Source organism: Pleurodeles waltl, chromosome 1_2 (assembly GCF_031143425.1).
Source record: "Pleurodeles waltl isolate 20211129_DDA chromosome 1_2, aPleWal1.hap1.20221129, whole genome shotgun sequence".
NCBI classification, from domain to species: domain Eukaryota; kingdom Metazoa; phylum Chordata; class Amphibia; order Caudata; family Salamandridae; genus Pleurodeles; species Pleurodeles waltl.
Window position 1 is genome coordinate 491,924,781 of NC_090437.1, and position 17,382 is coordinate 491,942,162.

The window sequence follows — 17,382 nt, forward strand, 5'->3', positions numbered from 1 at the left end:
AGGTATGATTTATCTGCCTGCATTCAGAGCAGAAAGATAAAGGACCACACTAGCATTTTTGCTGTCTGAAAGTCAAGCTTCAACAACACTGTTCTTGAAAGTTCAGGGCTATCTTTTCTCATGCATACTTACAGTCCATTGGGTACACCTGCATAGTCACTCTCTTCTACTGCATATTCCACATCATTGGAATCCGGAGTCTCAGAACTATGATTTGTTGATTTCTGTGTCAAGTTCTGTACATACTCAGATGACAAGGATGGCAATTGACAGGCAACAGACACTCTTCAAACTAAAGAGGTCAGTTTGCAGTATATCGATCTCTGTTAATTCAAACAACAAATAAAGGAACAAAATGTTCTAGTACAGACAGACAATACAGTGACTGTGCTTATGTGAACTGACAAGGAGGACCTCGATCATGTTCTCTCCATTAGCCCTACAACTGGAAGATTGGAGAAACTTGCATCTTCTCTCCTTAAGGGCTTCTCAAACGGATGCCAAACAGATGAATAAATTAAGCAGGATATTTTCATCCTCTCAAGACTCATCCATATGTACATCAGTCCTCCGGAGATTATACTGAAGATTCAGGGGACCCTTTATAGACCAGTGTGCCTCCCAAAAATGACCAACTGCCCAAGTTCTGCTACTACTATCCCACACCAGTGACTTCAAAGAAGGATACTTTTAGCCTTCCTTTGGGTTTGATATCCATGTTATGCCTTTCCTCCTTTACTGTTGATTCCTCAGATACTTCTTTAGAACTTAGTTGAAGCAGATGATCATATTCTGATGTGTGTGCACATAGAAATTTGAGAATTGCTGACCGCAACACTGTATAGGTTTTGATTACAAGGCTGGCAAAACATCAGCCCTGGTTCTCTCCTGCTGACCTCTAATTGATGCCCCTGAATTATATCCATGTTACCATGTTGTTCAGTACTTCCATTCTGGCTACGCAGATCCAAGTTACCCTTTTTGTCTATGTCCATTTTTTCAGTTTGGAAATTCCCTCTCTTTCGCTTTCTCTTCAGCTCCAAGTTGTGCTTCCTAGTAGAGTGTCTGTCTCTCTCTCTCACTTTCTCTCTCTTTCGCTCTATCTCACTGTGGCGGTTGAAAGAATCAGTTTGGAGAACAGCAAACTCACAAGACATCTTGACAAGGCAATTACAATCATAAATCTAGATGCCCTGGCACTTTGAAATTGTATTCTAGGGACTAGAAATCTTTCCAACGTTAGTGTGGTACTTTCTCTCTCTCCTCTATTCAATGTAAAGTCCTTTCTGTATTATTGTTTTGCTTGGAGGGTTTTTAGGAGAACGTTTCTATTTCCACCCTAAGAACACACTGTCGCAATTAGAGCATTTCATGAACCAAGGGTCGATTTGGGTTAAGAGGAGATTCTGGTTTTCCACACCCTGAAAGTCTCTCCTTTTGAACCTTTCTCTACTATCTTAAATTTCTGTCAATTAAATTTTTTGGATTTTAATCTCCTCAGCTCGTCAGACTGGTGAGCTTTTTTTTTGCAGACCGCCGTTCCTGAAAATCCTTGAAAATGGTATTGTGTTTTGTTCAGAGTTTGAAGTTCTTCCCTGGGTGGAAACCTTAGCTCATATGGATAATGAGATTGTTTTTTTCTGTCTTTTTCCCTTACCCATCTTCTATGGATAGGTAAGCCTTATATTCAATGGATGTAAAGAGGGCAATTGTGATGTAGATGGAATGTTCTAAAGGTTTTTGTTTGCTCATCTTTTTGTAACTTTTTTTAGGAGCTGGGAATGGGTGAAAGGATTCTTCATTAGCCTTTAGTCCCTGAATTCGGTCCTCAATTGCTTTAGCCTGTTCTTTGGCTTGTAAAGCCTTTCCCCTGACTGTCTCCAGGGTAGCTACACAAGAGGTGTGGCCACCTCCTGTGTGGAACTCCAGGCTCCCCTTAACTTGAAATTTGAAGAGCAGCTGCGTTGGCCTCTTTTCACACCATTTACAATGGTACAGGTTACAAAGCCTGTTGTCTAAGGGTCGTTCTTTTGTACTGGAGTACTTAGATTTGTTCTGCCTTAAATTGTGTATGTCACCAATAAATTGTTCACTGAGTCTTGCATTAGTAAGTGACATACGGTGATGGATGATTTTCTTTACCTCCTGTAATGACGAGAATGAAAGATGTAGAGTAGGAGAATAACAAAGGCCCCCACAATGCGGGGGGGGGGGGCCCTCAGCACTGTACAGTGAATTTAGGTGGCAAGCCCCTGACTGGGTCTAGGAGGAAGGGGGCCCCCTACAGGTATTTTACAAGGGGGCCTCTTTATGTTTTGTTATGCCACTAATGTAGAGGTAATGTTTTAATTACCTACCAGTATTCTTGATTACTATTGATCCTACTCATCGTCATTCCAGGCATTACAAAAAGCCCACCATTCCCTGACTTCAGCTTTTGAGTTGACTAGGATAAGTCAGGGCTTATGATGGGAAGCCATCCCCTTTGAAGCATGCAGTAGAGTGGTTGGTCATTTCAGCCTGCTCCTTTGTTCTTCCTGTCTGGAGAGGTTTATCTCACAAATGATTGCTGTGATGAGGACTAGTAAGATTAGGAGTAATGAAGAATACTGTGAAATAACCAGGGTATACTGCTATGTGCAAATGTTAAAATAATTCCCATGAAAATGTACGCAGCTTGGATTGGTCAAAGTCCTGGAAATTGTATTAGTGAAGTTATGCAGTCCGTCACTTTTTGGTGGTCTTATTCCTGACTAACTTTAAATTGTCTTTTAGCCAAAAAGGTGCGTAATCATTTGGCTTTCACAGTGTAATGAGCGGTGATGTCTTACCAGGAACAAATTAGCTGCAGCCTCATTGTGTGAAAATAGAATACACTGCATACTGGCATCCTGGGTCAGGTGTGAAAGCACAACGGAAATTGCCAGAATAATAGAGGGACATCTTTAAATGTGAGCTGTTACGCATGTTACCGTCATTTGTGTGGTGTAGTTGCACCATTTGTAAGGTCTCATAGTGCTTTCAAATTCTGATGTGAGTGTACACACAAGTTTTTGAACTGCTGACTGCAACACTGTAAGGCTTTTGAAAACAAGGGTGGAGGAACTTGAGCCCAGGATCTTTCCGGATGACCTCTGTTTGATGCCTCTGAAATAAATACATCCTGCTCTGCCTACTAAAAATCCTCCTTTGTTGTTCATCAGATAATGGTGAGAGGGTAGGTTAAGAAGCACCAGGGTGTTGAAATTCCGGAGAGGAGTCGTGTGTGGAACAACTATGTGCTGTACACAGGCCCAAAGCACCCATAATACACAGTGCTTGTGCCTACGATTACAGGGGCAGACCCATTCACTTGGATTCAGTGGAGAAGATAAGCTGGGAGGCTGAAGCAGTGTTGATAGTAGGCTGTGTCTCCTTGAGAGGCTGATCTGATGATGGCACACAAGCGGAACAGAGGGTGTGGTAGGGAAATGATTGGAGAAGCAGACTCAATTAAAACCTAGCAATGGAAGCAGCCACAATGCACAAGAGTTCACCCAATCACCCCAAAACGGGTTCTGCGAAAGTAAAATAAAAATATGGACATTGCAGTACAACAGGATCAATCACCCAGAATACACATTCCTTAAGCCAACATTTACCTGAGATGAGAGGAGTACTCAGGAGAGAAGAATGCAGCATTAATTAGAATCATCAATGGGAGTTAGGGGCAAATTTACTGTTATTTTATGTAATGTAGCAATCAAAGTTGCTCTGCATTGCGTGAAAAGGAGAGAGCATGCCAACACCATAACTACAATGATATAGCACTGCTGCTCTCTTTCCAAGCGCTGGTGCACAATCAGGCTGCTTAGTGCCACACAGATACCTCTACATAGCAGTACAGAGATGTATGTATATGTCTAGTATAGGTTACATGATGAAAGGATACTCTTCCAGTGAAAAGCACTGTGGCCAGGATTACTAAAAACTGTCATGCAATGCAGCAAGGGAACTTGCTGTGCTGCATGGCACGAAAGGCAAAAAGGAGAAATGCTCCATATTTACTAACATATGGCACTGTTCTTCTCTCTCCTTGCACTTGTAGCAGCCAAGTGCCAATGCTGGCACCTATCTGCCACAATGCAAGGGTGCCTGTGTTTTGATCAGAATAGTTTTTTGTGCAGGAACAAGTACCTTCCTGCATCACATGCAAAGAAAAAATAACTAGGAGAAATAAAATACATTTTTCCTTGTTACAGTGGAGCAACATAGGCACAGGAAATTGGCATAAAGTTTACTGACTATAGTAAATCTGAGTTTCTGTCAAAATACATGGGTGGTTGCACAGGAATGCTCATGCTCTCACATGTAACATTTCCCCAATGGAAAATACATGTGCTGACTTGAGTTACTTTTTTTGCAAAGCTTTGCATGTCTTTGTAAATCCTGAAATGCATTTTGCATTGTGACTGCACCAAAAAAAAAAAATGGCAGAACCACGACACAAATAGTTGGTAAATCTAGGACTATCTTTAGACTAACAAGCCATTTTTTTCATTATGTAAATACATGTTGTAACAATAGTGCTTTGCCATCAAGAATCTTGGGGCCCAAGCTAGAGTCACCTTGTGACTGGCCAAGAGTGCCTGTTCGTGCCATCACACTAAAGCTGGCAAGGAATGTACTTTATATTAAAAGACTATTAAAGGAATATTGTTTTTTTCCTTTGGCAAGTTAAGAAGTCAGTTTCTTTGATTGACCTGATGTAATGCAGAAGGATTTTATTTAGAGCTGTAACAAAAATACACTAAGAGCAACTGGAATTGTTGTGCTATTCACAACAATAACAGTGTCTCTTTAGGAGCAATTCTGTTATTTTACTGGTGTAAGCCTCTAGCAAATTGCAATGTTTTCCTCATTATAATATCATTTACACTAAGCTTTGCAACCCAGATACATTGTTGATGCAGATTTATTTTTTTGGAACTGTAAAGAAAATAATATTTGTTTCTCTGATGTGAAGGCTACTAAAATGGAAAATAAAATATGAAAAATGTATGAATAAAAGTTTATATTTTACATTGAGGTACTACAGATCATCCTCTCTACTCTGGCATTTGGTATTACTGCTTATACTTTCATGAAATTCCAACAATCAACTTTACTAAGTCTAACACTGTTGAGGATATGGTTTCTTCTAACTCATTCATGCAATATCAAAACCATGAATGATGCCAATAGGCACATACAAAACATATTTGCTGAAATACATGACACTAAATATAGCATGGATCAAATGAACATGGACCAAGTTGCACCTAGGAAAGTAGGAGCAGGAGCCACTATCATAATGTCTGATCCAGTTCTAATAGAAAATTGTAACAGGAAGTAACACCTCAGAATGCTTAATTTAATGGAAGCGGTTGAGTGTCTGGCTTTTATTAAGACTGAATCCATGATTGACTGAAACTGAAACTGAAACATATTCATACTTTTGAGTAACACAAATTCCACCCTTTAACTCCAAACTGAAACCAAATCTGTTGAAGTAATTGCAGATAGTATTTAAGATCCTTAGATTTGTGACTTCGCTATGGCTTTAGCAGATATATGGGATACATCAGTTTTTTTGGTATGTCGGTCAAAAAATGTTCACTAGGATTGTTTTAAGAAAATTGTAAACCTTTGTAAAGGCGTTTGTGGCTCAACAGCTGACAATTCTATGTTCTGTAATTACTTGGCAGCCAGTGTGGTCAATGTAAGTAAACACCCAATAATAGATGGGTTTTAATTTGTTTATGTACCCTCTGTTGCATACCATCTTTATTTTCATTAGATTGGTCGAATAGGCTTATGTGAATTTAATTGCACAGATGGATTAAATTACCTTTTACATTTAAAGGTTCATGCCACTAAAGAGTAAATTTTTGTTTCTAGTCTCCCATAAATCTTATTAATGCATTATATTATTTGTTAGTACCCTGATATTTAGTAAACTTGGTCTACTTGTCTAATACTGAACATAGCCGGGTCTATCTATGATCAAGCCATTATAGCTTTTGAATAGTATGCATCAGATATGTGATTTCCTGAATTGAGATGACATCTATGTTCTAAAGATGTCCTTACATGGGAGTAAAGGCATATCCTTCAAAGAGTTTTTCAAATCTCATTTGAGGAAATTATTGTGTGCACATAAACAACTGGGATTAAATAATCTTTAACAGATTCTTTTATGGTAAATCATTACTCATTTCATAACATTGCCTAAGGAAAGTTGAAGAACTAAAGAAAGACATCAACCACAGATAGATAATACATTTTTGATTCAGATTCCATGTATCCCTAGTCAACAAGACAAGTTTACAGTCATTTATAATTATATCACATCTTGTTCCTCAAGCAATGTGAAGGTGACACATATTGTTTAATTTAATGGCAGATTTACAATTTTTACTCCCTTTATTTTATTATCCTTATCAGTCTCTATTGATAAACAGGAGTTGAGTCTTTTCACTGACCCATGTGCCATTACCATCCTCTATTACCTTACTTTGGTCATTATCACTCCTCTGAAGAACTTTCTAAATGCTTCATTACAACAGGGAAGTGTTCCTGAGCAATACTACAAATGATTCTGATATTAAAAAAACACTGACACCAACTTTGAAATTGTGGCCCTCATATCTAGAGCTGCTGGAAGGTGGTGTGCAAAATAGAGTGATTTTCTTCAATCCACACAAGTCTTGCATATTTGTTTTTATTTTTCTCAATATTTCTAATACAATGGGCCCCTGCCCAACTTGAGTTACTTTTGTGTATACTCTCAGGGTATGGTTTCATACTAAATTTACCCTAGCTGCTCAGATCTCCTCTGTAATCTCCCCCTGCTTCTTTCATTTACATGACTGAAGGAAGGTTTATTGTCACCGAACTTGGATAATTTCTATGGCAGCAACTATCAGCTCCAATCTGGAATATTCTAACTTTATATATGTGTCCTAAATACCAACTTTGAACACCCTTTGTACTTCAGAATAAAGTGACCCCACACGATAGCCAGCTCCCCTCAGATTAACCATTCAAAGCCTCTTTGTGCAGCCCTACACTGGGACCATTATAACAAGGTTGTGTTTAAAGTACTCTGCATAGTGCACAGATCCATTTATGGACACCTAAGATCAACTATCTTTTTTTAACAACCCTTCTGATCATTACTATGTTTAACAGCTCACTTCTTGGTGGCAGTCCTTTAGCTATTCTTGCCTCTGTCATTGGAGCATTGTTCCTTCATTCACTCTATTTCTTCACTGTCTCTTCTTTTTTGTGTGTAGAAGACCGAACTTTTCAGTACTGCATATTAACTTCCCGATATATCTATTTTATTTAATATAATCCTAGCACTATGGAACCATTTGCCAATCGAGAACCCAATAAGTGCTATAAAAAGTCTTACAGCTAGTGATAGGGTGGCATAATTTCTGCGCAATAAGATGCTGCTCGTGGTCATGAGCTCTTGGCTGCTTAAAGAAATAGAGCTGATCACTTCAGTTAGAGAAATCGCAAAATAGTTTCAGAAATTTTATTTTCATCTTTACAATTATAGTGACAACTTCCATTCCCATTTTGTATATTCTCATCTCATATGAATTCCTCAAAAATAGGTTCTCCCAGCTCAGATGTCAAAATAAGATTAAACGCAAATATATTACATCTGCCTTTGACACAGATCCATAGAAGACTCTCACTGAGTGTTACTGTTTATTACTTTAAACGTTTTTTAACATTTGATGGGTGCTTTGTTTTAAGCAAACCTTGAAAAGACTATAAATAGCAAATTACAGACCTGTTCTTTCACTAATCATGACTACAAATTACTTCTATTTTTATGACTACTTGTATTGCTGGGGGTAATTCATGCACTTTTCTGTACTCACCATGACTAATCATACATATATGCACTGTAGTCTTTACATTTGAGGTAGAGAAAGATTTCAACTGAATGCATTGGGGATTTTTGCTTTAATATGATAATTATATAATTTAGGATTTCAATTTATACTATGGTTATATGTTTACACGTGGATCCCTATTCTTATATTTATATTAATTGTCTAACGTCCCCATCTTTTAAAATATTTTGTGTTAGCTGACAAGTTTACCCCCTTACTCCCTTTCTCTTTTTAGTAGACATACTACAACCTTTATTTTACTTTCTGCAAGCAACACTTTTTAGTTTGACAATAATGAATCCTAGTACCTCAACAGATTGGGATACTGAGAGGAAAAACAAAGGGTTTTCTTCTCAGGTTGTTATACTGAAGTTGGTGAACATGATTATAATAGACGTAGACATGGAATGGGCAAAAACCTTTGATACATCTGGCCCTCTTTTTCTTACGTTTCTGGGATACATTTGTAGAGTTCTTCAGATAAAATCTGCTATTTGGATAAATATAAAAAGTATCCATCCTTATGTCTTCCTACTAACAAAACATTAATCATATGTCACATAAAAGGTCACATTTCCTTTAAAGTCTCCACAGTACTCTAATATAAGAAATGTGGCCATACTTTACCTAACAGCTCTCAAAGTAGTTAATGTTGTATGTGAAGATTGTTGTGATGTGTGCAGTTCTAGCAATAATGGCATATTTGCTATTTCATTGTCTCAAACACATTCCTGCATGCTTCCTGGTGCTCACCAGACTCCTACAAATTGTTTTAGGAGTCCAAGATATTAAATTGACCAAAAGATGGTAGCGTGCCATACATTGGGATTATCACCACACATCATGTTTTAATGCAAATGCACTGCTGATTTGTGGAGGGAATGTAACATACAATTGAATGCTACGCTCTAAAGAACTTCACCTCTTCTCAAGTGAATCTAGGTTGTTAAATGAGTTTAAGGCATGAATGATTGTTAATTTATAAATCTGCCACCGGTTTATCTTGTCCTGTCTGGTGGGAAGGGTACAAGAAGAGGCCTGATTAAGCACATCTCCTTTCAAAAATATTCTCAGTATAAGAAGTTACTGTGGCATTTGTTTGCCTTCTTTAATTGAGATTTTGATACTTTCCATCGGGTGTCTTCCTGTAAAAAAGCTCATATTCATAGTTGCCAAAATGCTCCATATTTTGTATAACACCTTCAAACAATTCATGCCATTTAGAAAACCCTATGCATTCAGACACCTGTGGGATTATAGTTCTCATTGAAAAATCCCAAACCACAAATTTCACAATGGAAGATTTTCATATTAAAAGACAAAACTTGTTAAAGGCATCACACATGAAACGGTTACTTTGCATCAGTGATACCCGGGATTTTGAGGAATCACTATCCATGGCGTTATTTGTTCACCCTCATTTATTTTATAAACATTTATTTTCTCAGCTTCCTTATTAAAAAATTAAAAGGCAGATCAGCTTCGTCTGTGTAATTGTCTGTTCATGTAGGTTGAGAGAGAGAGGGGTGACCAGATAGGAATGAGCCTGTTACCAGTAACCTGAATGCTCCACTTGACCTGTATTCAGAACCTTGCCTACACTGCTTGGCCATCTCAACCGATGGGGAAACAAAGGGGCACGTGGCACAGTCTGCGATCCTGTAAGTGCTGGCCAGTAGCAGGAAAGGAACTGGAGGCTGACACTGCACCCTGGTAATACATTATTGCAGGTGAATAGTGGCATTTCTTTCTTATTACAAGTATGTTCTACCACCAAAATGTGCAAGTAATAAGAAAAGTGTTGCAGGATTTATATAGAGATTACAATCTCCCTTGCATTATATACACATATTTACAACATATGTAGAAGCAAAAAATTTAGAGAGGATTAATACAACTGACACATATTATACTTTTTTTCTAGTATGTTTACTTAGCAAACTAGAGAAATTTTGCAATCAAATCGATTTCATATACATGTACCTGCATTTTTCTGTGCCAAAACCTAAAAGTATGATCCACCATCCAATCACACTCCTTTTTATAAAGGGGAAAGCTCTGGTGGTGTGGAAAGACTCCCTATTATAAAAAGATCCTTGTAATATGCAATTAATCACTTGGTTGCTGTACGTTTCACACCGTACAGCAAAGTCTCACTCTGGGTCAGCCTCAATGACCACATTCACTTTAACAGAGTGTCACTCTTGCCAATCATATCTTTAACTCGGTTCTTGAACTCTCAAATGTATTGCCACTGGGAGGTGAAGATTTTATAGATTGGGTCTAACGTTCTGTCAAGGCCATCTCAGCAAAGATCCACTGCTGCCCCCGCAAACCAGTTTCTTCCCTGAATAACAAGAGGAAATATTGAGAAGGTGGAGTACTGCCATTACCACCTGGCCATGCAGATGTCAGGAGTAATGTTGCTTTATTTAGGGTCATGGCTTTAGCTTGTAGTGTTCAGCAGAGTTAACTGGAGGAAGTCATCTGTCTTTTGGATAAGCTCTTGCTAAAGAAACACCACATTCAAATATCCTATCACTTGTTCACGTTATGCTAGTCTTTAAACCTGTACAGTGCTTTTTGCCAAGGTTCCTGCTATAGAAATACCACATGTAAATACAATCACATACTCACATTAAAATACCAGATTGCTGAACTGTGATACAGTGTGCAACAAACTGTTGAACAAAACTTATTCAGTAATGGCAATGTGAGGGCAGTTAGGATTTCTTGGCCTACATAATAAAAAATGTTTGCGACTGTCAGGCAATGCAAGACAAATTTATACTCCTGATCTAGATATTTTATTCAAAATGTTCTACAATTGTTCAGCCACTTACCCACGCAGTTGCAGGATGGGAAATCATATTGAGTTTTCACTGGTGTGTCTAATAGGTTTTTGATGGGCGTGCCAAATAACGTAGAAGGTGACTCTAGAAAATTATTAAGGTATGACCCTGATGTTCTCTTTGTTGGGGTTTTCTCAAGGGGGATCATAGATTGTTTAGCTAAACCTGGAACATAACCTTCAAATTCTGGAGCTTTGGCATGTGTAGTAAGTACGGTTACAGAGCCTGACGTTTCAACCTTAGCATGCCTTGGTGATTTATTTTTAAGAGGCTTGTTATTGAATAGTGATTTGACCTGGAACCGTTTCACCTGCTCTTCCATCGTCTCAATGATGCTTCTTTGATTCACATTGTCAGGGCCAAATGGCTGAATCTCTCGCTTAATCCTCCTCCGTTTTTTTTTTCCTGTGGTTCGGGTAGCCGTAGGACTGCTAAGAGATGGATTTGAGGTTGGCTCTACTTTTATGGGTGTGAGCAAATTGTGACATGTGTCCTTTTGCTGCTCTGTCTTGTGCAACAGAGGACTGCTAAGAGAAGGAAGTGGGCTTGGCTCCAATTTTATAGGCTTGAGTATATTGTGGAATGGCTCCTTTTGTTGCTCTATTTTGTGCAACACAGGACTGCAACGAGATGGATGAGAGTTTGGCTCCACTTTTATGGGTTTAAGTAGATTGTTATATGGCTCCTTCTTGTGGCGCTCCATCTTGTGCAACAGATGTGACCTCAGCACTGAATACTTTTTAGCAGAGTCTCCATTCATGGATGGATAGAAATTTCCTCTGTGGTCTGTTATAGAGGGTGGCGTTCCACTGAATTGTGGTATGTGTGTATGTGGACTCTGAGCCGTTCGCTGGCTGGAAAGATCTTGACTCAAATTGCAGTACTCTTGCTTTGGTTGGTGAGGATATTGTTGCAGGGGAGCCTGGTCCGGCTTCTCTTTTTCTTGTGAGCTAGGATACTCATGATTTTGGGCCAAGTTATTAGGATAGTGCTGCATATCTTGTGTGTTATTTAGTGTAAACAGTTCACGGATTACAGCATGTTCCTTGTTCTCACTGTCCGAAGAGTAATGGTGTGCACTATTGGTGTTAGTTTGTGGAACTGAACTGTTAGTGGATAGTTTTGCGTTATGATGTGAAGAATGGTTTAGCCCAGTGTAGGGAGTATGTGCATTTGATTGGGGAGGTTTGGTATATTGTTTTTCGATCTGAATGAATTCTTCCAATTTATTTTGACTGAACGTGTGCGGCTCACTTTTAATTTGGGTTTTGTGGGGCGGGACAACTGTCTGTGGAAACCTTTCTGTCTGCTTGCCTCTGAAAACGTGTTGCTGTTCTGGGCTTTGGGCAAATTGTTGACTTGGGCAAATGGGCTGTGAATGTGGTGAAAAGGGGGTACGTCGGAATGACTCAGTCTCTGTAGTTTGTGGATTTAAGTGCTGCTGTTTGAACTGAGAGTCCAAATCATGTTCCACTCGCTGTCCATGCTGAGAATAATCTAAACTCCACTGCTGGTTGTGCTGCTGCACACTTGACCTTGATGAAAAATCAGCAGTTAGGCAATGGCCCTGCGGAGAAGTCTTTTGGAGCTGCAAATGTTGCTGAGCTGTAGGTTGATGTTGCATTTGTGACTCTTCACCTTTGTAAATACGTTCCTCTTTATGAATGCGCTTCCTACTTATGCCTTTCAGTGTACGAGGATTTCCTGTGTATTGTTTTGAGTGCACCAGTTCATCTGCATGGGACTGAGACTGAATAACTGGTTTGAGTAAATCCTGCCCAGACATTTGGGGTGAGAGCCTTTGCTGAAAAGAGCTGCTATCTAAGTCTGCCCATCTTGATTTCAGATGTGCTTGTGATGTCTGGTCTTTAACATTAGCACTTGGCAGTTTTTCCTTCTCAGGCAGGGGGCTGGACTCAGTTGGCAAATCAACCCCCCTACGATGTGGGTGCCCTTCTTCTGGGATCTGCAGTCTCTGCAACAGCTGCTCTGGTGACCCTCTTAATCCATCTAAGCTTTCCAGTGCTGACAATGATGCAAGTATCAGCAGACCTTCATTGCTAAATATATCCTGTAAACTGGACTGAAGACTCTGCGAATATTGTGATACACTTGGACTCTGCGACTTTGGTCTATTCTGTCTCCTATCAGCACCATCCATTGCTTCGGAAAGATTCTCACCACTTTGGCTGGAACAGGAATAGTCTTTTGGGCACATACGGAGAATGCTATTCCTTCCAGGCAATTGAGTGGTTTGCACATCTTTCCGGAAAGCTGGATTTTGTTTGAAGACAGTATAGTTTTCGTCTGGGTACCCTGAAAGAGTGCCATTGCCATTGCTATTGCTTTGGATTTTCAGATCAATAACAGCATCACCAGCAAGGCTTTCTGTGGTAGCCTGGCCCTCTGTTTCTTGCACATTTCGGTACCCTACAGGCAACGCATGCAAGTCATTATTTGAAGTCGCCATCACACATGCAGGAGACTTGGTGGAATTCTCCATACTATGGACCCTAGCGTCCATAGATGCTGGCACTTGTTGCAGCTCCACTTGGCAGCTGAGAGTGGGAATACTCTGCCCTGAGGTATCGGCTGACTGCACAGTCTTAGGCGACAACGGAGCATAGAGGTTAACGGCATCTGTGTGAGATGAACTTTTCTGCATTGCACAGAACGTTCGCTCTCTGTCACAAAGAGATAGTGTTTTTTGCAAAAGCTCATCATTTGTATGTTCCTTGGAAGATGTGGAAACATTAGCACCATTGAACATTGTCACCATGTTAACCTTAGAGTGTGAGAGGGAGTCACTGTTGTAATTGAGGTGTTCACTCTCCTGGTGAGTTTTTTCCTTGTAAGCAGGAGGGGTGGATCGACCACTGTCAAATTTTGAGGACCTTCTGATGCCAGAGAATGAATTTTCCCCATGATGGTTTCTCTCGGCTGCATAGATGTCTGGCTGCTGCTGCCTTTCCACCAGGTAACCATCTTCCCCATTGATCTCTTTATGGTTTCTGACTTTTTTTATCTGCTCGTGGTCTGTCATGCACCCATCACTTGAGATACGCTTTATGCCACCATTTTGCATAGGCTTTGGGCTCTGAATCTTCCTATACGCAACATCAGGGCTGGTGTAGTTCTTCTCACTTCCCTTCATGTGACCGAAGCCATAGCTGTTTCGAAATGGGATGAATTTATTCTCGCCGTTGAGCTGAAGGTAGGCTTTCTCAACTGACCGTCCTCCATTCTGGAACTTCAGTGACCGAGTTTCTCTCCGGTATACAGGAGCTGCATGTGCAAGGAGGAATGGACTCAGTCGACTTCCCTCAGGATGGTCGATCCTATCCTGTTCCATCTGGTCTGCTCCGGGGCCATCCACAAGGCTGCCCTCTTAACTTATCTGGAAGAAACAAAGATAGACGTTTGTTTTTCATGTATTGTTTCACACCTTTTCTGCCAATTCTCACATAACTTTATCATGATCATGCAAATTAAAGGCTACTCTTAGTAAAGTCATTTTTCCATAACAGTCTTTTCTGTCTTGCAATACTCTCACGCCTATACTTAGACTTCTCTCTCAGAGAGTGTCTGCCCATCAGTGAATTTTAGAATTTAACATGGGCATTCGTTGCTGCAGCTTAACTCTTTAGGTGCATAAGAAATGTAAAATACTTTTAGAACAAATGATATGCATAGTCTTGCTGCTAAAAATATTTTCAGATGTGGAAAACGGGATTTACATGAAGAAAAAAGAACCAGAGATAGAACATTCACGTGTTATAGGATTTTTTAAAAGTTAAAACCAACATTTTTTCTCGTCTTTTCCAAAGAACATAGAAATACACAAAATATTCACAATTGCGTTGTTTGGATAAAGAACTTCTATTAAAAAAAATTATTTACACCTTAAAACATGTAGGAGGCGAATCTGCATTATCTAAAATATTCAAATAATATTTAGATCCCCATAGTGCTAGAGTTAAAAGAAAATGTCAATTCATCCTCCACCAAATATTACAAATATTACAAAGTGAAAAGCTTCGCTTTTGATAATTCATTAGATCCCAAGCACCTTCATTTCTAAAATAAGGACAAAATAGAAATCTTTATTACATACGTTTAAGAACGTAATTTATTAGCAGTTCTTTTGAAAGTCATTGAGTGATTCAGCAAAAATGATGTTATATTGATGGTAATGATTTTCATTACAAAATAGGAAGATAAAAAGAGAATCTTTGATTACAATTTTAATACAATTGGAGAATAATCTGTTGAAATTTAACATTCCAGAAATTTGAAGATTATTCTTTCTATTTTACATTCAGATTTTGACAGAATGATGTACTAATTTGCCATCATCTTAGCAATAATGTATCTAAACATAGATGAACCACAAAAGAAACATTTCTGATCTCTAGAGGACTCAGAGCTTTGACGGCATTGATGTGTGTGGAAAGAATTAAGATGTAATTAGGAGGACGTCTCCTAAATGCATACATTTCTAATCCAGGAGAGAAGAAAACAAAATATTAACTGCTGCTATCACATTGATGCCCTACACAGACAAAATATGAAACAAACAACCTATCACAACTTGAGAGAAGAGTGCTGAGAATCTCAAAAAAACCATACACCATTACATACCCAACAGGTAAAAGTAGAGCAGTAGAAATTATGAATATAAGACTGGCAAGACATGCAGCCAACCATTAGCTAACATCTACTACATAGAAATAGCCAAAGATCCCACGCAGGATTAGGCAGTTGTTCAAAGAGCGCACATAGGCATACAAAGGAAAACTGTCAACTTCAACCTTAACCCTTACTAAAAATAGTCAACACCTGCCAGAATTAGGATTCTTTCTGTCTACAGAGGGACCTTTTTACATGCTCCCAGAGAATCACAAGCAGGTTGGTTTACATGGTCATTTACTGAGTCAAAACCCTACAAGGAAACTATCTGGGCTTCTTCAAAACCACTGTAAGGCCAATAGTTACATTACATGTACAAACCGTCAACAACTAACACGTGCCACTTTATGCACCAACATCCCTCACAAAGATGCCAAAAAAATCATACCAAAAAGGGCAGACCTGAGTGGTATATAACTTAGGGCCATATGTACGAACACATTTTCCCATAGACATAGAATGGGTAAAACCCTTTTCTACATCTGGCCCCTAGTCACAAAAAATCACAAAATAAATTCAGACACAATTTCACTTTCAAGAACAAACACTTTTTGTTGATCAGCAGCATTTTCATTGAACTTAAACAGCTTCTCAGTGTGCACATGAGTATTAATTCACCAAAATGCTAGGGGTAGTAGCGGAAGGGACATCACATAATTTCCCTGTGAGCCACAGGAAGTGAAATCATATGATCTGACACAGAATCCTCCCTGGAAGTGATATCTACATTGAACTGCTGTATACTTCTTTGTTTTATTGAGCTAAGAGTTCAATGCCTCACTATGCAGAGAGAGATGCAGAAATTAAATGGTGCACATCACAGCACAAATAAACTACTGATCTCTTCTTGGCACTGCCTCTGTCAGTCTCTGAGGCCTGGGGTCACAAAGGCAGTGCCAGGGGTTGCAAGGCGAAAGCCAGGGGACACAGTTGATAACCCTGACGACCCCTAAATGTTATTTATGAATGTGCAAAGTTTATAATGGCCGATTTGGAGGAGGAACTAAAATTTAGTCTACATCTGTTGCAGAGACTATGGGGCATATTTTAGTGCCCCTAGCGCTACGGGAATGTCACTTTTCATGACGCTCCGGTGGCGCTAAACGCTGCTCCATATTTACAAGGAGGTGTAACGCCACTCTTTAGTGGCGTTACTCCTCCTTGTAAATATCGGCTCCTGCGACGTAGTTTTTTGCATCAGAGGGGCGTGCAATGGGTGTTGCTGTGGGCATTCCACCGCAATTCCCATTACTTTTGACACTGCCTCAGATTTACAAGTTGGGGGTGGTGTTAGCATGGCAAAACGAGGAGGATTGCTTTCATTTCTCCTCGTTGTTTGCTTTACCTATGTGTGCTGCATTCTGCAGCACACTTAGAAGCAGCAAAATGACATGGATGATTGTTTACGTGCAGGAAGGTGTCCCTTCCTGCACATAAACAATGATTCCAAATGACGCTTTGGTAGTTCTATGTGTGCTGCAAAATGCAGCACACATAGAAGTTCCAAATGGCCATTATAGATTGTTTATGTGCAGGAAGGGACACCTTCCTGCATGTAAACAATCTTCCATGGCATTTTGCTTCTTCTATGTGTGCTGCAGAAAAACAATTATTCCCCTCAACAGAGACATCCTTGCACTATGGTGCAAGGATGCCTGCGTTGGTGCTCGGCAGTTTAACTCAGTGCCAGGGTAGGGGTGCGCCGTATTTCTCTAAATAAGGAGCACCCGTACGTTTCAAAAGTAGCACCATGTTGCGCCACTTTTCCATACATATGGGCCCATATGCTTATAATCTTGTCTAGAATACAAGACTCACTAGATCAGCTTCATGCATAAAATAGCTTAACTAACCCTCACCAGTGAACATACCATCTCCTTTCAATGGTAAAACAGGATAGTCATATA

The 17,382-nt window shown here is 39.5% G+C and overlaps 1 protein-coding gene across 2 annotated transcripts in view; it reads right to left on the reverse strand.

The window, feature by feature from the left end:
• TET2 (tet methylcytosine dioxygenase 2) overlaps nucleotides 1-17,382 on the reverse strand; it is a 208,574-nt gene that overhangs the window by 90,778 nt on the left and 100,414 nt on the right. For both annotated transcript variants that reach the window (XM_069241407.1, XM_069241398.1), the window contains one exon: nucleotides 10,778-14,183. In XM_069241407.1, coding sequence (XP_069097508.1) covers nucleotides 10,778-14,138 — 3,361 coding nt within the window. In that variant the 5' untranslated portion in view covers nucleotides 14,139-14,183. The remainder of the gene's footprint in view (nucleotides 1-10,777; nucleotides 14,184-17,382) is intronic.